This window comes from Oncorhynchus tshawytscha, linkage group LG16 (genome assembly GCF_018296145.1).
Source record: "Oncorhynchus tshawytscha isolate Ot180627B linkage group LG16, Otsh_v2.0, whole genome shotgun sequence".
NCBI lineage: Eukaryota > Metazoa > Chordata > Actinopteri > Salmoniformes > Salmonidae > Oncorhynchus > Oncorhynchus tshawytscha.
Window position 1 is genome coordinate 61945076 of NC_056444.1, and position 27546 is coordinate 61972621.

At 41.7% G+C, this 27546-nt stretch overlaps 1 protein-coding gene across 10 annotated transcripts; it reads right to left on the reverse strand.

Annotated features, from left to right (window-relative positions):
* On the reverse strand, positions 1-26928 carry LOC112216074 (E3 ubiquitin-protein ligase TRIM33). Of its 10 annotated transcripts, none has more exons than XM_024375725.2 (22): positions 25894-26928; positions 21408-21526; positions 21140-21287; positions 20578-20710; positions 20239-20355; positions 18721-18835; positions 17906-18052; positions 17588-17705; positions 16799-17097; positions 16271-16456; positions 15952-16008; positions 15552-15761; positions 11409-11550; positions 10296-10359; positions 9878-10040; positions 4294-4706; positions 3975-4098; positions 3479-3553; positions 2947-3099; positions 1642-1707; positions 1288-1338; positions 1-736 (listed from the first exon to the last, which is right to left on the reverse strand). In XM_024375725.2, the coding sequence occupies exons 1-22, from the start codon at positions 26450-26452 to the stop codon at positions 512-514; spliced, it is 3684 nt and encodes a 1227-aa protein (XP_024231493.1). In that variant the 5' UTR covers positions 26453-26928; the 3' UTR covers positions 1-511. The 10 variants fall into 10 exon arrangements, with proteins under 10 accessions (XP_024231493.1, XP_024231490.1, XP_024231492.1 ...); XM_024375722.2 differs by having other exon boundaries at positions 16787-17097; positions 25894-26925; XM_024375724.2 differs by having other exon boundaries at positions 16787-17094; positions 25894-26923.
* Between the last annotated feature and the right edge of the window lie 618 nt (positions 26929-27546).

Sequence of the window (27546 nt, forward strand, 5' to 3'; positions counted from 1 at the left end):
AATATTTGAACATATTTTATTTATTGGTGAAAGACCAAACAATCCACTGGTTTTTCCTCATTTGGTTTTTCTTATTTACAGCCGGTAAAATATTTCAAACACAATACAAATACTTGTTAGGTAATTAATGTCAAACTTTATAGTACATTAAGATTAATAGTGGAAATGGGAGTTTTGGATATTTTATAAAGCATGTTTCACGAATATTATCATAAATGATAATAGAAAAAAAAGACTACTGCAAACAAAACATACTTTCAAATCTGTACAAGCATTTTCTTGAACATCCATAAATTCCCACAAAAGAAATGAAGGCGTGGAACTTCCAATATGTCTTTAAAAAGTCCAGTTTGCCAGATACAGACTAATTTAATTTCTATTTTACAATAAGTAAAAGAGGCAAAAATGAAAAACTTGTAAATGTGTACAATAGGTCTTGCATTTCAGATGAGGAAGACAAAATCCTTTCACTTCTCTTGACCTTTTCTTTTCCTTTTTTTAACACTGATTCTCACTTGATGTGAAGCATCTTTTCATCTGTTTTTAACCGCTTGCGTTTAGGCTGCACAAACTCATCCTCTGAGTCTTCTGTGAGATCTGCCTCCTCTCCCTCTCCAACTGGGGCCTCAGGCTCCTCTGGTACCTCAGGGAAACTTTCGTCTGGGTATAGCTCCAGCAGCCTCTCTTCAAAGTACAAACTCACGGCTTTCCCTGCCTGCGCCACCTCCGAGTCCGCCTGCCAGGTGGGAAGGAGGGGGAGTGTATGAGGAAGGTGGGGTGTGAGGGCACCATTTAACAGGAGGGATGAATGGGTAAGGAATGGGGGGGGAGGAGATGGAGCACACTAGAGTGGGTTAAAGGTCCAACACAGCTGTTTTTTTCTCAATATTAAATCATTTCTGTGTAACAATTAAGTACCTTGGTGTGATTTCTTTCTCTCCAATTAAAATGGTAAAAAATAAACAATTAGCTTCCTAGCAAAGAGCAATTTCTCAAGCAAGAATTTTGCTTGGACTGTCTAGGAGTGGTCTGAGTTTGGAAAACTGAAAACTAGCTGTTATTGGTCTAAACAAATTTACTGAAACTCCATCCCATCAAAACAGGCTGAAATTTTAGGCAATCTTTTCAAACAGCTCTTATACTTCAAAAAGGCATCATCATCATTTTCACAATATTATTCTAACCTCAGTGTGGAAATGCAAATAAAACACAGAAAACCCACATTTTTAACAGTGGCAGGGTGGGCAGCCTAACCTTTCCCCTCCATGTGTATTAGAAACAGCTTACCTGTACATTACTCTGTTTCTCCTCATCATATACCTGGATTATTCGAGACATCTAAAAAAGGGGTGATAACAGTACAATAAAGACAAAAAGCAGAAGGGGGGGATTTCACAGCAGACAGGTTATAGGTAACAACCATGTGTACTGTCACTACCCTTGGTCTTTGGGCCTAAGTAAAATACACCCCTTATTGGACTGGTGTCCAAATGTGGTGTCTCTCATCGTCATTCCTCCATAAACTTTTGTTTCACTTACTGTCTAACTTATGGAGGATGCCGTTGCAGACCTTGCTTAAATCTTGCCATTAAATTTCCCAACTAGTCTAGTGTCTTTACCTATGGTCTGTCTAGTCTTTACCTGGCTGCTTCTGCCTGTTGAATTCTGAACAGCAGCCATGGCCTTGCTGTGGGTCCTGGCGTATTCCTGGGAAAGACATCTTTCAATTTCTGCTAAATTGGCAAGTAACTTGACACTGACAGTCCCATCACTGATACCTAGTAAGTGTCTCTTCAAATCTTAAGTTTGCATATATGACCCATTGTGCTGGACCGTTGACTAAGTCAACTGCAACCAATAGAAAACCTTTTAACGTTACCTCCACAACTCAGTCCCTCATTGATTCTCTCAATACAAGGCAGTATATTGGTCCCCTCTTTTCCATTTCAAATCACTATTGAAAATCTAAAATCACAAAATTCCTTGTAAATCTTTTTTCCCCTAAACACATCACTTGAAAACATGTCCAGAGAGATTAAATTAAGAAAGTAAACATTGACACCATATCAAAAAGGTCCAATGCAATGAAGAGCCTACACACGGGACAAATTTTGCATTCGAAAAGTCCAAGTATTTGTGTTAGTATCTAGTGAAAATACACGTTAAAAGGAAAATTCCACCCTCAAATGATCTTCTGTAAAACGCAGCATCATATGACACTAAATACACCATACAGGCTGTATTTCTGTATTTTTACAGTTATACATCTTGAAAATGTGATTGCTGACATGCAAAACATTGTGACTAACTACATCAACAATGGACTAATAAAACAAATACTAAGAGATAGCTTGCACAAGATATTAAAGGAAAACTCCACCCAAAAACAATCAATCATTGATAGAAACGGTTAGCTATAATGAATACAGACAAAACGGAATGTATTAGCATTTTAAAGGTAATCTCTGCAAGAAAGCGGCAAGTTATTTAGAATGACAAAAATGTCTAATATATTGTGACAATAATGACAATAATAGTTCAATGCTTTATAGAGTCGCTTGTTTTGTCAACTCATAAGTAAAAAAATCAAGGAGTCTTATGGTAGCAGGCTCTCTAACTGCTTACAAAATAACTGACCAGGAAGACATTAAATTAGAGGCCATGAAAATATTCAGGTTGGATAATCGGCACATAGGCAAATTATTTTTGCAACACCACAGTCACAACAAACAGCCCAGTGTGAGTATCCAATAACTGCATCCGGTCATCCAACATTAATCCCTGCGGGTGCCCAAGCTCATGCAAAATGGTGTGATAAGGATATCAACCTTCTGCATAGTGCATTTCCACTGCCCGCATACAGTATTAATGTGCATGTGTTCTCCTGCATCCATTCAACTATCACTCAGCCCCATCTCATCATGCATGGAAGTCATGCCCACTCACCTCGTTGTATTTGGCACAGTTGCTGAAGACCAGGCGCACGTCCGAGACAAACTCTATGGGGCTCTGGTAGTGCTGGATGTGCTTCAACTGTAGCTTCTGTTTCACCAGGGTCAAGTCCATGGGCTTCTTGATGATTTTGTAGTAATTAGGGATCTGGTGAGAGGGGAACACCATGGTTAGAGAGCCATATTGGATCATTAATTTATTATACAGAACATTATGGTTATAGCCACAATGCTGAAGTAAAGTGGTGCTGTGGGTATAGGGAAGTATCCATAAACCAACCAATCAAAAGTATTTATGAATACAATATATTAAAAAAATAAAAATAAATCAGCAGTTGATACTATGTGCTTTTACAGAGATCCGGCCAAGACCCCAAATAAAGCAATGGCAGAATCAAGAGCACAGTGCCCAGGAAAAAGTCCCAAGAAAGAAGAAACCTAGATAGGATGTACTCTAGAGTACATGTGGCCATCCGGGTCAGATAGAATACAGGTGGCATTGCCTTTCACAAGCTTGTGATACTTACAGAGGGAGGGACAGGCTCCTGGAACCCCTCGCTGAGCTCATGGCAGAAAACGTTCAGCAGGAGACGCTCACACCTCTGCAGAGAGAGAGGGAGACAGACAAAGAAATAGAGCAAGAGAGAGGGTAGAGGGGCAGTTATGCAGGAGAACATTACACAACTGCTTAACATTCCTCAGCTAGGAGAGAAAGAGAGACAGATGAGGAATGTGTCCCTCTGGCTGAACACAGCAAATTAAGATGAAATGAGTAGCGCATCAAGATGAATAAATACAAGTTTTCCATAATTCACATACTCCTTACTAAGAGACGTGTACTAAATGAATTCATACTGATTTACTCCTCAAATGTGAGGGCATCTAAAGTCAACTGAAATTCACTGATAAAAGTAGTAGGGAAATGCAGTGGCAGGAGCAACTACTATTGCTATGGGAAAGTCCTTCCAACTGTAAGCAGGGAAAGCCATAATCTAGGTATTACAGAGGGATGGTTCCACTGACCCTCTGGTCCTCAGGACTCAGGCCCTGCTCACTGGTGTCTTTCTCGCCACGAGGCTCGTCGTCAGGCTCGTACTCCATCTCCGGGCTGGCCAGGCTCCGGCAGAACGTGCACATCCACTCTCCACTGAGGGGGGAAACAGAGAAAATATGACAACAACCCAGATATATAGGCATATACAGATAGCCGATGTGTGGCAAGCTATCAGCATTCAATGTTAAAGGGCCTATCTTTTGAAATATGAATGAAAATCATTCTTATTCTGACACTTAATTAAAGCCAGCCTGTGTGTATGCATGTAGTGTTAGATCAATGGCTCACCTCGGGGAGCACTTCAAGGTGGGGATGTGACAGGTGATGTGGAAGACTTTGGGGCAGCGGTCACAGCAAAGCAGCTCTCCCCCGTTGTTGCACACGGCGCACCAGTCCTCGTTGGGGTCATCATCCTTCCCTCCCGCCCCGCTCTGGTTGGTCCCCATTGCAGTGCGTGGAATTCGCAGGGTAGCAGGCCCGGCTCCCTTGCTGTTGGTCAGCGGGGCGTCTGAGGCCTTAGTGGATGGGCTGGTGCTAGGGGCTTTGCTAGGCCCGTTGGCCCCGCTGCAGGCCTCCTGGTCCTGGGGCTCAGTTTTGACGTGCTCCCCCAACTTCTTGAGGGCGTCCTGGACAGAGGATGCGGAAGCCACAGAGCCCAGCACGGGGAGAGGGGGAGTCCGGCTGATCTCTGGACTACTCATCTGTGGGACAGATACACACATACACACACGATAAAAAAAGTATATTGATAATTCTGGTGTAGCACCAAGAAGTGAGGCCGAAACTTCCTTAAAAATGTTAACCTCTCACCACTATCAATAACAGGAGAGGATAGAATTTTTTGGGAGGGGTATGGTCTTTGTGCCTCTAACTCACTCATCCGTATTCATGATTATCTGTAATCATGGTAGCCTCCACATTAAATGTAGACGTGTTCGGAAACATCTATTCTTATCTACAATAAATGTGACTCCAAAATGACAATACATTATTCACCATTCAGTTCCTATTGGGCAAAGCATAATCTGAAACAACCAAAACAAACTGCAAATGATTCCAACACGTTTGTCATAAGCTTGACATAGTCATGGTGTGCAAGGAATATGAGACCAAATACTTTTGACTACTTTAATACACAGTGGGCCGGTTTCACAGACAGGGCTTAGATTAAGCCAAGAGTAGGCCTTAATGTGTACTAGTTAAACTAGGACATTTAAGTAGCTTTCGTTAACGTGGCTTAAATTTGGCTTAGTTAGTCGAAGACTACGGAGTTCTGGATGGAGTAAGGTAAGTAAGCCTAAATGAGAACACCTGGGTTAAGCTTGACTAGGTTGGTGCTCATAAAAACCCAGAATGGAATAGAAAACACCATTACTGGTGTTAATCTTGAGACAAAAACAATAACAGAGGCAAAAACTATTTGTTCAAAAAACTTTAGCGAGTATGAAGAAAACACTACTAAAACAAATTTTGTCAAACCATGCAGTTATTGAAAGTAAAAACCATACTACTGCTACTAAGCAAAATAAAAAGAGTGGTTGGGCTGCAATTTGCAGTGAATTCAATGCAAATGAAAATGTAACCAAAAGAAGAGTACAACAACTTCAGGTGAGATATCTTCATTATTATCTGTATTCCACATTTCTCATATTCATATTTTTGTGACATCACTTATATTGAATGATATCTGCCTTTATAGAACCTTACACTGGCTTTAAAAAGAGAGAATGCAGAGATCAGAAGAGGGCAATATACTACTGGTGGTGGACCTGTCTGGAATAATAGAGCACCAGCAACCTCGATGGTATACCAGACGATTACCATTTGGACAGTTCAGATGAAGAACTGAGCACAAATGGTACATATACCAAAGAAAGTAAATTGATTACTTCCTTTGGTAAATATATTCCATTGTCTGTGTCAATCTTTACTCTTCTTTCATTCTAAGGACCATATGAGTTTATTTGTGCTTCTAACGGTGTTCTTTTTCCAGAGGAAAGGAATGTGAACATGTTGGAAGAGCCAGTGCACAGTGAGTGTGTACCCTCCACATCTGCTATAGCATCTGCTGTAGAGAAGATGCTGCCACCATCTTTCAGCAGAGATTAAAAAAGATGACCATGCATGAAAAGTTAGCCAGAGAATTTCATGAGCATAAAATTAAATACCTGAAGGAAGAACATGAAGTGAAATTGAGAATTCTACAGGTTGAATTGGATATGAAGTTGGAAGATAGAGGTATGAGCCAAAAAAATATACAGTAATGAGACAATTATGATTACCAGTCATGGTGAACACAATATGGTATGTAAAAAACACATGTTTTGTCATTTGGATATTCATAAATGTGAGTATTTAATCACCACAAACTACATTTAAAACGGGCCTTGGTTTAGTCACTCATTTAATTATGCTGCATTGCACCATTTTAATTTTGTACAAAGCAAACATTACCAAAGCAAAAATAAGCCAAAATGAATACATTACATATTTAAATGCATATCATATAGTTGAAGTGCTGCAATGTGAAAGCTTGCAGCATCTTCTTTGCTGGAAACAGAGTGTACTGCGTAAAGACTGGAATCTAGTGATGCACCGATAATTACATTTTTGTCCGATTACCGATATCCAATATTTTTCTTGCCAAAAGAAAACTGATACCGATAACCGATATTTACAATTTTAGCGGCCTTTTAAGCATTTTAGTACAGTTAAATAGTTAACACAAACACACATAGGGCGGTGCACAATCGGCCCAGCGTCGTCCGGGTTTGGACAGGGTAGGACGTCATTGTAAATAAGAATTTGTTCTTAACTGCTTTGCCTAGTTATATAAAAGGTTACACACACACACACACACACACACACACACACACACACACACACACACACACACACAAAAAAAGTTATTTTGTTGGCATTTACGCATGTCCCCATTACCAATAAAATATAATCAAAACCTATTTCTTTCACTTGCTGTGCTTTTTCGTTGTTCATTTGTTCAGTCATTTCATTCTCAACCAGGATTTCTATAGAATGCCATTTGGGCCTCCGTGTGTCAAAAAATACACTATTTAACACTATTTGATGTGTCAAATATGCTTGTTGACCAATCAGGACCTGAATATGACTGCATGTCACATTAAAATTTTAAACCGCTCATAATTTTTTACGTAGTTATTACACATATATTACACTATCACTCGTATTTCATGTCACAATAATGCATCGATACCTACGCTCTGATGCTGGTAAAGTTGTCTCGCGCACCTACAGTGCTGGTCCTACAAAAAAAGCTAGCTAGCTTGTGGATGCAACCAATGTTCTTCCCCAAAAACATAGCAAAACGACAATATGTTTCAGGAGCTACAGTTAGCTAGCTAGGTGTCATCATCTAAAATAACCCTAATTTAGAAGACAGTTCTTACTTGATTAATAGTGGTTGGACCCATCTATGTGAAGATAGCCACAATAGTGGACTTTGCGGTTAGCATTCAAAATGAAAGTATGGCATAATTCTACTATTTGTATTCATTTGCATCACTGTCAATGACATACTTTTATTTATTTTGAAGACAAACCGCAAATTCCACTATTGTGCCTAATCCATAACCCAGTTCGGTAAAGACCTCACTAGCCAGATGAAGCCAGCTGGCTGCATATAACGTTAGTTTTGGGCAACAGGGACAAGCAGCTGTCTAGCTATTTATTTTCATGAACTGAAGTTCAATTTCAATAGGCAAACAACAAGTGGATACCTAGCTAATACTTACTCACACAGATTCCCAAATCATTGCTAAGAATAATGAAAATTACTGCAGTTTCTACAGGTTATCGTTTTCAGGCTTGTTGTATTGGTGCTAGCTAGGTACTAAGCTAAAGCTAGCTACCCCAGAAGTTGCGGTCAAACAAATTATGCTTTATTACCAACGCGGTATTGCAAACACATCGTTCGTGGCCGGTGTTTGCTTGTTTGCAGACTTTTTTGTACAGCTTTGACACGCAAAGACCCAAACGGCGTTCCATAGTATGTTTGTCGTGAAGCTAATAGCAGTGATGCTATTACTGTGTAACTCCGGTAGGGCAACATCTGAAAAATAGCGCACTTAGTAATGTGTACCGGTAATCAACCAGTCGGCGAAAGCCAACATCACCCACAACAGAGAATGGTTGATTGTCAAGGGCAATGAATTCCATTATCTTGGCTTTAATGGATTTCAACTTTGAGTTGTCTCGCTGAAATTGTCTTACTCTTTCAAATGACTGCTTGACTTGTTGACTGCTCGATCCACACAGCAGACATTGTGGGCTAATTTAGGAATGCTGTGTTGCACGTATAGCGCAAAATTTTACATGCCGTCATTACGTCATGTACCTACGTTATATTGGTATGCACGTCAGCTTTGACATCGGTTTTGCACGTTGCCGTTAAACTAGACATTGGCATTTGTAGCGAATATCATCCGATTCCGATGTGTTCACCAATATATCGTGCATCCTTACTGGAATCAATTTTTCCATCCTCCAAACATACGCTCGACCATCCTTCTCGTGCGGATTTGAGCTCTGTTGTAGCTTTGCTGCTCAGCTGTTGTGGGATTTATGTATGGAGTGAATAAAAAGTTACTCTGACCTATCCACTGTCACCAAGTAGTAGTCCACTATGTTGTCCTCTCTGAAACTGAGCACATAATGAAAAGTTGAGAAAAATCCTTGAATCGTGAGTTGCACCCTTCCAACGGGTAACAATGTTTGGAAAATCTAAATTAGGAGTGCCTACACCTTGAACATTGATGGAAAACCAATTCCTACGGTTCCTGTAGACTCCTCAGCATCAGGAGATGGTGGACACTTGATGGGAACATGACATCCATCTATACAGCCAATCACTCCTGGAAAGTGCCCATATTCATAGAATTGTACTTTATCGTTGGGCTTGGGCAGCGGCATCAGGAAACTTGATGTAAAGACTCCTCAGTTCACAAATGGCCCTGCATACTTTGTGAACTATTTTACACACAGTTGCATCACTGGCACCACACAAATCACCAGTTTCACGATGAAAGATTACAAAAACCTCAAAGTTATCATAACTTGGAGAGAATTGGGTAAAGACCTTCCTCTTTGAGACAGAGAGGAAAGTCTAGGCTCAAGCAAAGATGCATCTCCAATGCATTTTTTTGTACATATGAAAGCGGTCTCAAAGCTATTTCATCAAAGTAATTTAATGGATTACTCCTATCCACAAGTACTCATCTGGCTAGCCTCTGGAGTGCATGTTGGTCTTCATTTAGATATTCGAAATAGTCCATCCTCCCTCACAAACAGTACTAAGCAGAAGTTAAACCTGCCTCTTTGAAGGATTAATTTAAGCTACAATTTAGTCCTAGAGTACCTCTAATCCTCCCTCTTGCAATCGGCTTTGTTTAATCCAGAACAAGCTAAATCTATGACTATTTTAAGATAAGTCTGTGCAAGTCGCTTTGCGTTAAGACAGCTCAAACAGTCATTTTAGTCTGGGACTAGGTTTAAGCCTCGTCTGTGAAACCAGTCCAGTAAGTGAATTTGTCCAAATACTTGTGACTTCTTCAAATGGGGGGACTAGATACATAAAGTGCTTTCATTTCTAAACAGTAAAACAGATATGTAAGAAAATAGCCAGGTGACATTCCTTACTGTCACCTCAAATGAAACATTTGATCTCAAATCCAAAATGCTGGAGTATAGAGCCACATTTAAACATTTTAGCTTCACTGTCCAAATAAATAGAGGAGAGCATGCATAGCCTCAGGTACATAGATACCTGCTAGATTAAGATCAAGGTACTGACAGGCTAGGAGGTGAAAAAGCTGGGCAGTTAGAGATGTGTTACCATGCACGCACTCCTCCCTCCATCCTTCACTCGTTCCATTTTGACGTTGGAGGTGGTAGTTCCAGAGAAGCCACAGTCCTTCTCAATTCCGGGCTCCTGCTTGACTTTGACCTGCTGTTCCATTGGGGCGCTCGCTGGCACTGGCCTCCCCGCAGAGCCACAGCTGAGGACACAAATGTACACACACACACACACACACACACACACACACACACAGTCAAGACCTCCATTACAGTCATCCATAAACTTTTACATGTATACCAGTGAGATGAGGACTCATTGTTTAGGAGTGACTCTATGGTACAATATCTGCATTGCTACCTTCTGTCCATCCTATGGATGTTCCACAGCTTTATGCAATAGTGTCATTTCAACTTTTTGAGCAGAGTTCTAGTATTAAACTTGTGTATCTCATTACCTGCCCCTGCTTCCTGTGCTGGAAGTACTGGATGGCCGCACGGGCGTGTGGGAGTTTGATAAGCCTGTGGGTGGGAGATAGACAGAGAGCAAGGAAGAAGCAGTAATTAGGATTGAATATTTTCCTGAAAATCCTTCCTGAGAAAATTGCAACCATACCGGTATTCCTGTTCAAACTGGAAATGCTAATTAAAGCAAATAATACCAGCAGATCAAAAAAAATTGGACATGATTATAACACTGTAAATGGAGAAATATGGATTTGAATCTCACGGTTTCTTGTTGTATTTGCCACAATTTAATCAACTCAAAGTTCTATTTTGTTGATTTAGGCCTACAATATTATGAGGTTATTAGCCAACAGCCTGATGAAAATTACATTCATTTTAGCTTACCTTTGACTGAAAGATGTCAGCCAGCTTGTTGGCACTTTTCTCTCCCCTTGCACCTGGCTATCAGGGGAATTTCAGAAGGTTGCGGCTGTTTTAACTTAATGATAACCCGCTTATTGTGGAGACTGTCACAGGGAACATTATCCAATTCCAGCTAAACAAACATAAGCAAATAGGCCTAGTAGTGGAGATTCAGCAGCACCATAGTAGCAGAGATTTGTGAATCTGGAGATTGCCTTCAGTAAGTGCGTTGAGACATCGCATGAAGCCTACACATGATAGTCAGCAATGCAATTTTTAAAAGTCATGCAAGTTGCTCTCGAGATGTTTTCTATTGGAGACTTTACGTCAAGTAGGCTTAATATGGTAGGCTGCTAGCGTTGTGATGACTAGTCTAATGTATGAATGAAGCCAGAGAGTTGATATGTCCGGTTCATGCAGCTATTCGCACATATTTTGTATTTTTGCTTTAGTGCGGCATAAAAATGTTTATATTATTAGTCCACAGGACCGTTCAATATATTTCTCGGGAAACGGAAAGGGGTATGGCTCAGGAAGTCCAGGGACACCGCTACTCAACTCTAGCAGTAATATAGAAGTCATGAGATAAACAATTATCTTCGTAAAACGTGACAGTGATATGAGCATTTGTTTTTGACAAATTATTTAAAATCATAGATGGGATTGAAGCTGTGTGCGTGTGTGTTGTAGTCCTACAGTACCTGAGGAGCCAGGTGAGTGTGTGGAGAGTCCCGGGGAGGGGTTCATGTCCACGGGGGGCCACAAGCCCAGCTGAGGGTATGTGCTGGCTGAGATCCAGCGACTCAGGAGGGCGTCCAGACTGCTGGAGCCTGCGTCTTCCAGCTGATTGCGCCAAAGCATCCAACCACAGGAAAATAACACAGAATTAGTGGTCATTTTCAGCTCACCTTGGGAACATTTCTGATGAAGATCGCCATGTACAGTGACTAGTGAAAGCCTAATCACCCTTTGCACAGTTGTCACATTTGGCTCGCTTAAATTAAAATCTAACAATGGATTTAAAAATCAGGATTTTTCCCAACGGATCTACACAAACTAGTCCACACTTCAAAATTAAAAATGATATACATTCTCGGAAATAAAAACAAAAGACTTATTGATAGCATTAGGTCTCCACACCAGAGTCAATAATTTTGCCAGCAATTACTGCTGTTAATCATTTTGAATACAGTTCCACCAACTCTTGGGGCAACATCTATACATTGCTCAAAATTGCTCAAGCTCAGTCAAGTTAGTTGAGGATCACTGATGGACAGCAATATTCAAGTATTGACTGATTTTCAAGCAGATTTAAGTCCGGGCTAAGATTACACCACTCAGAAACACTGAACACCTTGTGGAAAGCCATTATGGTGCACATTTGACCTATGACCTAATTTGCTCCCTGAAAAATACATCTCTATCACAGTGTAAGGTCTTCAAAAGACTAAGGAATGTTTTCCACAATGTTTTTACCTGGGCTTTGCCCCTTTAACAAAACTCTCCAGTCCCTGCCGGTGATAAGCATGCCCATATTAACATGATGATGCCACCACAATACATGAAATATATGAAAGGTTCACTCTGATTTCGGATTTGCCCCAAACCTAAAGTTATGCATTTATTTTAAAAAGTAAATTTGTTTGCCATATTCTCTTACAGTATTCCTTAATGTCCTTTTTGCAAACCAGAAGGATGATTTGGAATGGATTTTTTATGAATGCAATGTTGATCCATCCACAGATTTCCCTCAGCTCAGACAATGAAGTCTGTGGCTGTTTTAAACCCCTAGAGTCGATGTACACCGCTACGTGGGAATCTAATTAGCTTAAGCTAGAGAGATGTTTTTTTTTTTGCATGGGCTGCAACTCAATCCACTGCACACGCCGATGTTGCCCATCCACATCTGCGGTGAAAGGTGGCAGAGCTAGATCAGTGTCTGTCTCAGACCATGACACATTCTGAAAATCGTCTTCTCGTGAAGACGTCGGTAGCATCCAAATGGTTTGACCTCTCTATGGAAAGATAAGACTCTCACGAACACTTGTGTTACTCTCCGTTTTGCTCTACGACCCCCACAAGCGTCACGGGACTCGTCTGAAGTCGGTACATCCGATCTGCCAACTTCTGTCTGTAGCGTCTGAACCGTTCAGGCTACACACTAATATGACCCCTCTATGGAAAGGTCAGTCTCTCAGGTACATGTTGGTTGTTTACTCTAGGACGCCCACAAGTCTCACAAGACTAATCTGAAGGTAGCTGGGTACCAGTTTTTTTTTTTAATGAATGGAAGTATATATGGAGATAAAACACATTGAATAACAGCTTCTATGGGCTAATAGCAGTAACGCCAAATTCAATATTACATCAAATAAATGATAACTTAAGGGATCCTAAAACTCAAATTCAAATAGCTAAATGATCCTTGGTATGACCATCTTAAAAAAAATCTAAATGTTAGCTTAATAGTTCCCATTCTCTCCTTTACCGCAGTTATGAAGGAAGGTCAGATCCTCTCAGTAACCAGGTGACATGATACACCACCAATAGCTTAATTACTATACTCAAAAGGATATTCAGTGTATTGGAATGATTTCGTAACCTTCCCTTGATCTGTGCCTGTCTACAAATTCATCCCTGACAAGTTTTTAAAGCACTTTGGTGGCTTTGACGTTATTTTTTTATATATTTTTTTACATTTACTATACATCTGAGGATCCTTAGAGACAGAATAAGTTATTCAAAAATTATGAAAACCATACTTTTGCACACAGACGGACCCAATTAAAGTAATTGTGTGATTTTCTTACTGAAAAAAAAACTTGCTCCTGAAATGATTTAGATGTGCAACAGAGAGGAGTGTGTATACATACGCAATCAAGATACACACCCCCCCAAAAATGTCATTTTACTTTGGTTGTGTAGATCATTGGGGGCGAAATCCCAATTCAAAAAAGGTTTTGATTTTCATTTACGGGAGAAAAATGTGACAACAGTGCAAAGGGTGTGTAGACTTTCACTAGGCACCACATTACAGTTCACCGGAGTTGAGCCATGTTCCAATTCCGCTCCCTACCCCCTTCCCCTAGCTCCTTCAATGAGCAACAATAGGAAATTACCAGATAGGTATAAAGCAATATGGCGAAGTTACATTGAATATTAATCATACAGTGCATACGGAAAGTATTCAGACCCTTTTCCACATTGTTACCTTACAGCCTTATTCTAAAATGGTTTTCAATCTGTACACAATACCCATAATGACAAAGCGAAAACAGATTTTAAAAACATAAATACCTTATTTACATAAGTATTCAGCCCCTTTGCTATGAGACTCGAAATTGAGCTCAGGGGCATCCTGTTTCTATTGATCACCCTTGAGATGTTTCTACAACTTGATTGGAGTCCACCTGTGGTAAATTCAATTGATTGGACATGATTTGGAAAGGCACACCTGTCTATATAAGGTCCCACAGCTGACAGTGCATGTCAGAGCAAAAACCAAGCCATGAGGTCAAAGGAATTGTCTGTAGAGCTCTGAGACAGGATTGAGTTGAGGCACAGATCTGGGGAAGGGTATCAAAAAATGTCTGCAGCATTGAAGGTCCCCAAGAACACAGGGACCTCCATCATTCTTAAATGGGAGAAGTTTGGAACCACCAAGACTCTTCCTAGAGCTGGCCGCCTGGCCAAACTAAGCAATCCGGGGAGAAGGGCCTTGGTCAGGGAAGTGACCAAGAACCCAATGGTCACTGACAGAGCTCCAGAGTTCCTGGATGGGAGAACCTTCCAGAAGGACAACCATCTCTGCAGCACTCCACCAATCAGCCATTTATGGTCGAATGGCCAGACAGACACCAGACACCTCAGTAAAAGGCACGACAGCTTGCTTGGGAGTTGGCCAAAAGGCACCTAAAGAACTCTCAGACCATGAGAAACAAGACTCTCTGGTCTGATTAAACCAAAATGTAACTTTCGGCCTGGATGACAAGAGTCATGTCTGGAGGAAACCTGACACCATCCCTATGGTGAAGCTTAGTGGTGGCAGCATCATACTGTGGGGATGTTTTTCAGAGGCAGGGACTGGGCGACTAGTCAGGATCGAGGGTAAGATGAACAGAGCAAAGTACAGAGAGATCCTTGATGAAAACCTGCTCCAGAGCGCCCAGGACCTCAGACTGGGGGCGAAGGTTCACCTTCCAACCGGACAACGACCTTAAGCACATAGCCAAGACAACGCAGGAGAGGCTTCAGGACAAATCTCTGAATGTCTTTGAATGGCCCTGACTTGAACATCTCTGGAGAGACCTGAAAATAGTTATGCAGCAATGCTCTCCATTCAACTTGACAGAGCTTGAGAGGATCTGCAGAGAAGAATGTGAAAAACTCCCCAAATTCAGGTGTGCCACGCTTGTAGCGTCATACCCAAGAAGACAAGTCTGTAATTGCTGCCAAAGGTGCTTCAACAAAGCACTAAGTAAAGGGCCTGAAAACTTATGTAAATGTAATATTTCTGTTTTCATTTTATTTTAATAAATTTTCAAACATTTATAAAAACCTGTTTTTGCTTTGGTGTTATGGGTTATTATGTGTGGATTGATTACGGAAAAAAACTATTTAATCAATTTTAGAATAAGGCTGTAACGTAACAAAATGTGGAAAAAGTCAAGGGGCCTGAATACTTTCCAAATGCACTGTATTAATCATGCCTATCCAATGAACCCCAGATCTACAAAAAAGCAAAGAGGTGGGGGCCAGTAGAAAATGAGTAGGATGAGAATGGAAGCAGGTATGGTTATATATGGAGGTACGTGACATGTGCCTGCTCCCTGAGCGCTGTGTACCTGAATGGGAGGGATGTCTGGTAGGCAGGGCAGGTTCTCTGGGTTGGTGACAGAGGGTATGAGCTCAATGGCGCCCACTATGGGGCTGGCGGGGCCACGGTGGGCATGGGCACTAGCCATGCTGGCACTGGTGGGACTGGTGGGGTTGGCAGCGCTCACGTTGTGGAGAGAGGCCACTGGGAAGGGTCCAGCATGACCTGGGTTAGAATGCTACAGGGAAAGCGAGATGGAGGGAGGTCAAAAACTACAGATTTACAACAGCATTAACTATTCATTATTGTTAAATTCTACCAGGTCTATGACGTGCTGAAAGGTCATTTTCGGAAGCATAATCACTAATCATGCCCATGCAACACAAAACACAACTACTATTTAAGTACAAGTAGAAAAAGTGCCAAACCCCTGTTAGATGTAACAAACGAAACCTGTGGTGGCTCATCTCAGAATCTATAGTCAGCTAAACACAAAAAGGTACCCATACATACACACTCAGTAAAAATTCTACTACAAAATGCCAACAGTATCGCCAATCAGTCATACCGGTTTCTGCATAAAACATATATTGTTTACTGTATATGTTACTGTTCTTATTATTATAAGGATGTTGTCTTTCTGATCAATTTCCCTTTTGGGGAGTAATAAAGTATATATACCGCAACTCAATTCATCACAACTTTTTTTATACCCTCAGGGATATAATGTGAGTGGTGTAGTCTGACCTGTCTCTGCAGCTGGGGCTGCATCATGGGGGGGTACTGCTGGCCATTGGGCATGCGTGGCTGGGCGCTGGGGCTGGGCATGCGGCCCTGTCCCGGGGCCAGGCGCATGTGGTGGGGGGGGTACATGAGGGGACCGCCGTTCATGGGGCCCCTCTGCTGGGCCTGCATGCTGATGAGGCGCGGGGGCTGGGGAGTGACAGTTATACTTTTACATAAAAATTACATTATAATTAACTAAATCATTAGAGCAACAGATAATACTCAGTACTACTATAGTTTTACTATGTTATGCCTGTATAAATCTTTTCTGAAAATAAAAAAGATTTAACCTGGCTTGACAAATGTACTCTATCGATCAGTGACGTAATGATAACAAAATAAACACTGATCACAATTTGCGGTGAGTAAATGAATACACCCTATATCCACAATAGGTGGGTAAACAGTGTTTACATACATTTACCCTTCACTACATCACTGCTATCAATGGGAATAACGGTACCCCCAACAGTCTACCTGTTGCTGTACCATCGGAGGTCCACCCTGCCTAGGGTGCTGCTGGGACATTTGGGAAGCAATACGCATCTGCTCCTGGATCCTCTGTTGGTGCTGCTGTTGTTGCTGGTGTGGTTGTTGGTGCTGCTGCTGCTGTTGTTTCTGCTGGGCGAAGGCTTGCTGCTGCATGTGCTGCAGCCGGAGCTGAGCCAGGTTGATCTGCCCTGGGTGTTTTCCGTGGCCTGGGTGGCCATGGCCCGGGGAGATGGGCCCCACCATAATGTTGGGAGGGTGCTGAGCCTGGGGCATCTTCTCAATCACCAGGTTCCCTACAGTGGGAGGGGGAGAGAGGGGAGGCTAAGAGTAAGTGACTGAGTGTATGAAGATACCCCTAGACCAGGGCTGTCAAATTTATTTTACCCTGGGGGCCGCATTAGGTCCGGAGGGCCAAACAAAAAATGTGTTATATTTTCTCACTATCAAAATTTGAGGGGAAAAAGTATTCTATCCATAGTTAAAAAATGTTTTTTTATATTTTTTTAAAAATTCGATGCTCCCTGACTGTCTAGCTTTCATTTGGGTGATTATTAGGGAGTTGGACACAGTCAGGAAACTATGAATGTACGTCCATTATCATTACTACACAGATTCCATTTGGTTTTTAGTAATTTTCATAAAGTAGATCGAGGTTGCCCCCCCCCCACCCACATCTCCCTTTCTATTAATTGTTTGACACTGTACCATCACTGACCAGAAACAGATGTTGCATGTATAGTAGTAAACCCCCAAAACCCCATCACAGTCAAAGGGGGGTCCTCTCACCTAGGTTGACCACATTCTTAGCCCAGAATGTGGGGTCACAGAAGAAGCGAACAGAACCATTAGCTTGAGGCACTGGTTCCAGTCCAGCCTTCAGAACCTTGCGCAGCTGGTAGATGATCTGAAGAATGAAGATATTGGGATGTCATTTGTTTGCAGATACTATATAGACAATATACTATATACAGAGGATCGATTTCGGATAGGGCAACTGTCATAGCTTCCGCATATTATAGTGCACCCTTTAGCCTTTCGTCATGGAGAATATGTCATGGCGTGAGCTTTTCCCTGAGTGTGTGTGTGTTTATCTGTACTCCGTACCAGCCTCTTGCTGTAAAGCAGGGCGGTGCTGCTGCCGCTGTTAATGGCAGAGTGGGTAAAGTTGAGCACGTGGAGGATCTGCCTGGCCAGGTTGGCGATGTCTGTCTGCTGGGAAAACAGCTTCATGCTCCTCTCCTTAGTCACACTCTGGAGGACCAAGGGACAAACGGTAGGGAGAAACGTTACATCTTAGTCATTTAGCAGACGCTTTTATCCAGAGCAATTTACAGGAACAATTTTCAGGGATTAGAACCAGCGACTTTCCGGTTACTGGCCTAAAACTCAAAACTGCTAGGCTACCTGCAGCCCACTAGGCTACCTGCCATTACCAACAGGCATCCGCCTATGTGATTACTACGTAATTAGGGTAAACCATAACCCCTTTGTTATTCAGTTAAAACAGTATCCAAATAACATCACAGAATAAACTTCCCATCATCTGGCAATGTAGGAGCAAGATTAAGTTCATAGTGATTCATTAGTATTCATGTTTCTCAATATATAGGCTTAGATACAGTTCATTAGTATTATATAGTGATGAAAACACTGATGGAGCATTTCCCGAGCCCTAGCCCTGGATTAAACATCTCCAGATTAATGACATTCTGTGTATAATGCTCTCAGGCCCATTTTCCTAGAGCCAGATTATGCAGATTATGCCTAGTCCAGGACTAGGCATAATCTGCATAATCTGGCTCTAGGAAAATGGGCCTGAGAGCATAAATAGTTATACACAGAATGACATTTTTTCAATTCTAAGGGTTCTGAAGATAAATTTAAATGCATTCCTTGCATAGGTTCTATTATCGCCTTACCTCAAGTTGCTGCAGTAAACACTTGCCCTTCTTGTTGATTTCATTGATAAGAGTAAACACAGCTATCTTGATCTCATGCTCCACCTTCCTATGGGTCTCAGTAACTTCCTTTAGCCTGGATGGAAACAGACACAGACACTCAAACTGGAAACACACTAATAAACAATAAAATAGCACTTTTAGTAAATGCTGTGCAACTATCAGCATGCGTTTACTGTGAACACTGTAGCTGTACCCGCTTTAAATGACAGTTTTAACAGTGGCCAAGTAGGCTACTGTGGCTATTTGATCATAATGTAGGCCTACCAGAGTGGCCTACCATCAACAACAATGGAGAAAAATGCTTCCTATAACATTTGAACAAGGAAATAGCTGTTCTATCATTCAGCCTACAGTAGCAGCCAATGTGTGATGTTCAATGTAGGCCTACATTCCATGAGACTTTTGAAAAAAACATGCAAGGCTTGACATTACCCTGTTTATCCGCTTGTCTTTCAGACAAGGTGACAGAAAATCTTGTTGTGTTTGACGCAAGAAACCACTATACAAAGTAAAATGCATTATTATTCCCATACCATTATTACAAAGAATCAGACCAATTTTACTACCGTCTGCCTATTGGCTACTGCCTGCCTCAAAATACAAACTGCCCCTTTAAGAAGAAAAAAAAGAAAAAATGACTCGCTTTTCAAAGCACACGTTTCGTGCTCTTGTAGGAAGCAAAAACTCCCCTATTGCTGACCACAAATGATCTATCTGGGCTAATAACTCACTAACTAGCAAAGGATATGAACAAAATGTGCACACGTGGCTACATGCAGCTCTCGCTTTGATCTCAAAAGAAGCGCATCTACTCATGACGTTCATGCTGTAAACACAGTTCAGTGCAACGTAAAATGGCACATATCCATATATGGTAATAGTCTATTTGCATATAGGCCTACTGCAGCTCTGATTGGTTATTCCACACTGGTCTGTGTAGAGTACGGGCTGAGCCGTGCATGTTACTGCAATAGAATCCTACTCAGATGCGTTCTGCCTACAACAAAATCTCTTTCATAGTTAGTTTAGGTATGTTGCATTGAAAGTGGATAGTATTGCATTGATTCATTCACACATCCATTGTAAAGTATTGCATTGATTCATTCACATTCACACATCCACAGTAAAGGGAAACTAACAGGGAAAACTCTAAAAAGTTAAGTGAAGTTCAATCTCATGCTTTTCTCCGTGGGCTGGCAGTCCTGAGGGAACTGCACGGCAGTCTCGGGGCTACTACGCACCCGCGCACAGCTTAAAGGGAACATTGGAAGGGGAAATTTTCCTCAAATCATTAACAAACCTGTATGAAATCGCTGTAGGGTGAAGCGGCCCCTAGCATTTTTCCCACTCTGGTTAAGATTAGGATTGGGGGACAGGAAGCTGGTTCTAGATTTATACCTAGGGGAAAGTTCACCCTGCAGCTATGAAGTAGCATAGCAAGACACTTTCACAGAAGAGATGGGAATGATGCTGTACCTGCTTGTCACGTGAGCGTGAGAGTAGTGGACATAGGTCTTTTTCTCCTGCAATTTGGCCATGTGTGTCTCAATGAAGCCTTTCTGGTTCTGGAAGGCCTCCTCCAGAAATTGGTACCTGAGCGAGGAGAAACTTTGTTCAGCACAGAACACTTGGGCTTAGATCACTGGACTAGATGCTGCTTTTCTCATTGTGCCCAATCCTCATTGGAGATAAGTGAATGTAACACAAAACCAGATGCATTACCATCCACCACCACCACCGACTAGAATCCAATACAGATTTAGATTTCCTATTCTAAAGATCAATCCTGTGCTGTCTATGCACTGCATGTACTACCTGTGCTCCTTGTGCTCCAGAAGTTGGCAGTCCCGACAGGTGAGTGTGTCACAGGTTTCACAAAAGAGTTTCAGGGGCTCCTGTTTGTGGACGGGACAGAACACAGGTCTCTGACCCGACGCACTTACAGACTCTACAGAGACAGAGAGAAACAAACAAAAGAAAGTATGAAAGAATTACATTTTCTGATTGGGTAGAAAAAAGTGAACGTATGAGAGAGAAAGAATAGAAGAGAGATACATAAATTAATACTTCAGAAAAGTCTGATATAATCACAATATATAGTACTGCATGCCAGCTATACTGAGACCCAGCAGGGCCAATCTACTATTGGAACACGCTGACTGATTCTGCAGCATGGTTGCCATAGCAACAGCAAATCAGCTATGAAGTTAGGAGGCCTGGTGAAACTACACCGTGCTATGAGACACCAATTGCCTACACCAGAGCCTTCTACTTGCAAATAGAAAGCGCTGGCCTACACATCCAACTATGTCAAATTTTCAATTGATATTCCAGGGTACACATTACATATTGTGTTTAGGTTTGTAGGACAGTTTACCCTCAGAGACGTCCTCTTTCTTGCGGATCTTGTGGTCCTTGGTGATTTTGACCCTCTGGTGAGCCTCGATGCAGGTCTTGCACAACCACTCTCCACATTCTGCACAGAAGCCTATGGTATCTGCGTTGTCCTCACAACTGGTGCACATCTGAATGAGACAAAACACATGACCCCACTTACACACATACTTAGGCTACATCCAGCTGATAAAATGGGAGCTTGTATTAATCAACCATCCACTTGAATATAACTGGATTGTGTGGTATACCTGTGCAGATTTTTCATCTGAAGTGTTGGAGGCCTCGGTAGTGTCCTTGACAAAGTAGTTGTCAATGATGTCGCTCTGTTTGCAGTCTTGACAACAAACTATGCACCGCATCACATTCACTAGAGTAGACGAGAGAAGAGAGAAGCACTGGTTAGGCCTATAGAAATTTACAAAGAAAACATTTTAAATCAGCAACCCAGAAAAAAACAGCATTTTCTCACTAATTGTTTTCATACAGAGGTCAGAGGCCATTCAAAAAGCTTATATAGAAAAGAGACGGATGCAAATCATCAAACACAGTAGTAGGCATCACAAGCTGGTTCAACTACATAACATTTTTTAATGATCATTTGTCCCGCCACATTTTTATTTGACCTTTATAGGCAAGTCAGTTAAGAACAAATTCTTTCAATGATGGCCTAGGAACAGTGGGTTAACTGCCTTGTTTGGGGCAGAGCGACAGATTTTTACCTTGTCAGATTCGGGGATTCGATCTTGCAACCTTTCGGTTACAAGTCCAACACTCTAACCACTAGGGTACCTGCCGCCCCTGAGAACACATGTTCTCAGCTTGTCACAAACACAAACATTTTTGATGAAGATGAGTTTGATTGTATCTAAAAATCTGAACTGTATGGAAAGACTGGTTTCTGGGTAGCCTTCTTCGAGAAATATCAGCCATGTCAGTTTTTTTGCCATTTACAATTGGTTGGTACTTAAACTTAGTAATAATAAAGATGTTACAATTGAATTGGTAAGTACCATATGAATAGCGGAATACATTATAGGGCCTAAGTAGGTGGGTGCTACACATTGGTGGTGGATGAAGCAGTTTCCCATTGAGGGTTGGGAAAAGAGTAATATAAATCCATTAAATTATTATTATTTATTCTGATTCACCCCAAATGTCCTATTATTTTCAACATTTCTGAATAATGAGGTTGCTATGCTCATGCAGGAAATGTAAATCAGTGAGCTATATCATAAGAGAGCAATGATATGCATGATGAAACTACATAACCCTAAATGTTGAAAACATAATCCTTAACTACCCCACACTTAACTCCCCTCAACTCCCTTAAACCCATCAATTAAATCCCCCTGTACATCACTGGATGCAGCACAAACCGGTTTGAGCCAGTCTTTACCGGCTCAGTCTGCACACAGCCGGTTTGTGTAAGCCCCAGCTGCAGGGGGCTCTGAGTGATTGGCTGTGAGTGCAGCTGGAGGGTTTGTGAGACAACACCAACAAGGCTGATCTGATCTGCCACTGCAGCTGTGACACCTTCAACTGAGGCAAATCAGGGTGCATGCGCACAAACAGTATCCAAATGCATAATCTATTTCATGGTCGGTACTGTTACATTATACCATTTATATGACCTAAATAACAGGTGAAGCAGAATTTCATGCATGAATGTCGGAAATTGTAACATAGCTATCAGACCTTTTTAGTAGCCTACATGTGTATGACACTGACAATTGTGTACCATTAGTCCATGTTTGTTTATTCAATGGTTAGGCCCTCCAGCAACAGTTAGGCCCACTGATCTACATGAAATTTAAACTACAAATGATCAAACCTTTATTTTACTAGGCAAGTAAGTTAAGAACAAATTCTTATTTTACAATGACAGCCTAACCCGGGCCAAACCCTTCCCTAACCCGGACGACGCTGGGCCAATTGTGCGCCGCAATATGAGACTCCTGATCAAGGCCGGTTGTGATAAAGCCTGGGATCAAACCAGGGTCTGTAGTGACGCCTCTAGCACCGCTGCGCCACTCGGGAGCCTTACTATTAATGCCACATTCACATAAGCAAATAACCCCAAATATAATGTAATGTTGTATGATTGGCCTAACACTTAAATTTGTAAATAAACAACATATAGCTTCAAAACATGTTTAAAACCGTGATATTGATTTCATGAACTGTAATTCCTTGCATCCATAGTTGAACCATTGAATTCGAGTTTCCCCCCAACCCAATCCCTCAGCTGTAAATAGGCTATACCAAACCAAGTGGCGATTTTGTTATTTTTGTAGACTTGGCACACAAGGAAATTTGAGATGGCATTAAACAGTTAGACTCAAGTCTACTGCTCTTATTTAGGCTTCTGTATTTATGTTTTACATTGAAATCATCCGATCTTAGCCATGTTGATAATAATTTTAAAAGAAAAAAAAGAACAGCACTTGGGTAGTTCAGACCACAGTGGCCAAAATGCCATCGGCATTGAATAGACAAGGCATAGTCTGGTCCCATATCGGTTTTTGTGTATAGCCAACCACTATGGAAATGGTCAATTCCAAAAGTTTGCTATGTCAACGACCATAGGGGTTGGCTGCAATACTCACAAACAGATCTAGGAGGACCAGACTAGTCTAGGTGTAGGCAGAAGTGTCATAATGGCATCTTCCAGAATGCAATGGGGGCTGACAAGCAGAAAGGGTAGTGTTCCTGGGCCATTATCAAGTGTAGCGTAATGGATGGAGTCAGACATGTTCATCCCATGGCCGTACGACATGTCCACCAATAAAAAGATGAAAACTAGAAGGCCACAACTAAAATGGGAAACATTTTACCTAGATTTAATGCCAGAAATAATGCTGGAATTATGTGTTCTTGGTTGCCCATGATCTTAACCTAGACCTTAATAACTTGTCTGTAAATGAGTTCTGAATGTCAATAGTTAGCCTAGGGTTAATGTATCAAGAACAGGTTTACTAGAATTGACCATTGATAGAGTAAAAGTAAATAGTAATCCACATTTTTGCCAAATGAGAAATGAGCCTAGGCCTAATCATTATATCAAGCTGGAAAAAGTTGTTTGGTTGATTTCTTTGGACATAACTGGCTATATGAATCAATGTGATTTGGAAAAAATCTGCTAAATGATTTGAATTAGTATAGCTGGAAAACATTATTTCTTCCCAGCAAACAACCAAGAGTACCATATTTCATCAGTCATTTAATTTGTCAATGGCGTTATAGGCCAATATCTTTGAGGTCCAATCGCACGTGGATGTCCTCAAACATTATTTGGCCTAGTCCACAAGGATCAATACACCAATATCAACTACACAGACCCGTAGCCGGCTAGGTTATTTGGTTGCCATAGTGGTGGACTCAAAGAGCCCCTCAGGCTTGAACATCTGAGAAAACAAGCTCTTTTCCATGTCCACCAATTTTCCATAATGTTTACTCCTGGAAACCTTGCTAACAAAAGCAAAACAAAATGTGTGTTCTGTCTTAAGACATGCACACACTTATGACAATCATGTCACCCGGTCCCAAAGCCACACCATAACAGAATTTTGGGGGCTTACCAAATATGAATGTGGCTTGTCTTTATGTGGGCATTGTAGTTCTGGTGTAATTGTCATGCAAGTATAATGCTCGGTGGATGGACACATTTCCCACCTTGAGGAAGGATGGAGAAACTGAATTTTGGGTCTTAGGCCAAGGCTCTTTACAGATAAGACAAACTGAAAATAAGTATACTGTGTTGCACCTTGAGACATTCAATATGAATACTCTTCTGGCATAGACCTATCAGGCCCAGGGGCTGTTGATTATTCAGTATGCTATGTTGCATTACCATAACGAGCTATGTTAGGCCCAAAGTGAATCATTATTGTAATGAGTCACAGTGTAAGTAATATAGATCTATCGCCATATGACGTTTGGTAATTAGTGGAAAACAATATTATCATGAAACTTTCCATCAAGTCGATTTATTTGCATATCATTATGCTTGCTGACCATTTGGCTGCTGCCTGGTACTCAATGCTTATACACAATTGCTGGTACACATCTATAGCCACTTCAATCAAACAGGCTACACTCACCTTAGCCCAATATTGGACTAAATGAGCCTAACGTTACTCCTTAGTCCAGGGACTTTGCATGTTCTGTTTAAAGGGCGAATATTCTCTGGAAGCCAAAACAGACAAATACTAAATATTAACGTGCATCGACTCTAAATTTCAGTACGATTCTAGGAACATAACATTTTCTATTTTCATATAAAAATAATATTTTCACAAATGCAAAATACACACTTACTGTACACGGTTTTAACAGTTGCAGCCGACAGTATTTTTCAGTGACAACCCGTTTGTGGCATCCGTCTTCCGTTTACACACAGGTGTTCGGAGACGCTAGCTAATTAGCACAGGTAGTCAGTCCACTCTGTCTTCCGTAAACAAGCGCTGTAACAGGAAATATGGCCGTGTGGGAACCCTAACCTTGTAAAAATGTGTAAGGTGTGTATAAATGTAACTTTTTATTATTAATCGACGATAGGGAAGATGAAGTCCTTGTGCTTTCAAACCCGTACGGCAAGGGATGTGTGTTAATGTTCAGACCGATCTTGGCGGCTCTTAACAACCCCCCCCCCCTTACCCTACAGAAGACGCCTTCGTCCAATGACTAACTGTTAATGTGATGGAACTGAGAGTCATGATCAAGGGCTACACTCACCTATGTGGGTGTCTGGCTGTCCGTTCGGCCCGGGCACCTGTACGGTAACTTGTCGCTCTGGCTGGGGGATACATTTCAAGCAAAATGAGTGAAGACACGGTAATAGTTTGGGTTCACAGTCACGGGTCTGGAGACTTTGTTTACACACAGCGCACGTATCCATAAGGTTTATTGGGGTGACGGGGTTGGCTGGTGGAACCGTCGGCGGTGGGGACATTTCGGTTGTGAATGTTGGTGAGGTTCCAGCAATGTCCCCAGCACCCGAGGACTCAGTTGTACCCCCATTGGTGTTCCCAACTGGGCTACTGCTTGTGGTGCCTGCCCCCCCTGCGCCCGCGCTGTTGCTGCTTGCGTCCCCTCCTCCACCAACGTTAGCGGGTGTAGGCATCTGAGAAACATTCTCTTGGGATAGTAAATCATCTCCTTCTTTCGAATCGGGCTCTATGACAATCACCGAATTCACATCTTTCAATTCGGGGTCCTCGCTATCCTCTCCCCGTGGTTCTGAATTTAATTTGGAAGCGCTCTCCATATCCTCTTCGCCTTTGTTGTCCGCCATCTTCCTTCCTCTTTGAACCGGAGAGGCTACAGACACACGCCTGGTGCCCAAATTGATGACGCAGCCGAGAGTCGAGTGTGGAGACGAATGGATTCGGTTCAGTCAGTCGTGCTGATAAGCCCTTACCAGCTAGTTTATGCTGGCAACAACAGCAGCACGGCGCAAGTTACAACTTGTTAATAAAGGAAGTGATGTTTATTTCGATGGGCGAGGGAGAAATATCTTGTAGTAAAAAAATTGTTTTTTTTAAATAACTTGTAGTATTGGTCACCATCTTCAATTTGTTCCATCCCACTTGACTTTTATTTATAGTAGGATAGCAGCGATAAATAACTTGTAATATTGGTATTAACCACCTGGATGTCACCCTGATACATTATACACTGCTCAATCGGGAGAGTTTACGCTGCAACACAACACGGGACACCGTGTCCTTCGCTCCTGCATTCCGTAGGAGAAAAGTAGCTTTTTTAAATTTTACATATTTTTTATATTTAACCTTTATTTAGCTAGGCGAGTCAGATAAGAACAAATTCCCATTTACAAATGACGGCCAATACCGGACGACGGGCCAATTGTGTGGGACTCCCAATCACGGGTGGATGTGATACAGGCTGGATTCGAACCAGGGTGTCTGTAGTGACGCCTCAAGCACTGAGATGCTGCGCCACTCGGGAGGCCACTAGCTAGATAGTGGGTAGATACTATCAGGCCAGGATGACAGCTAAAGCACTTTTTTTGTAGTGTTTTTCACCGAAAATATATTGGGGGAAAAAAACGAACAATTACTCTGATTAAAACGGAATGATTCTCAACACCCCCAAGTCACGACCTCGGCAGACAAATGTCACATTCTTGCTTATATTTCTAGTCGTAATCATAAACTAGCTTGCTATCTGTCGAAGGGCTCATCAGGACGACTGAACCGAATGCGCTCTTCTCCACTCGACTCTCTCTGTGCAAAAACGTCCTCAATTTGGACACCAGGCGTGTCCGTGTAGCCTCTCGGTTTTGAACCGCAACCATGAACGTCTTACGTACCGAGGTAAAAAAAAAAAAAAAAAAGTCATTTCGTGATTTACAGTCTTACGTTT

Bases quoted from the DNA above. Each gene is read 5' to 3' on its own strand.
- LOC112216074 (XM_024375722.2), bottom strand. From the start codon at position 26,452: ATGGCGGACAACAAAGGCGAAGAGGATATGGAGAGCGCTTCCAAATTA. The intron at 20,356-20,577 runs GTAGTACATGCA...CTCCTCGCTCAG, and splicing joins CTGGAGCACAAGGAGCACAG to GTACCAATTTCTGGAGGAGG. The intron at 17,706-17,905 runs GTACGGAGTACA...TTCATTCTTCAG, and splicing joins TGCTTTACAGCAAGAGGCTG to ATCATCTACCAGCTGCGCAA.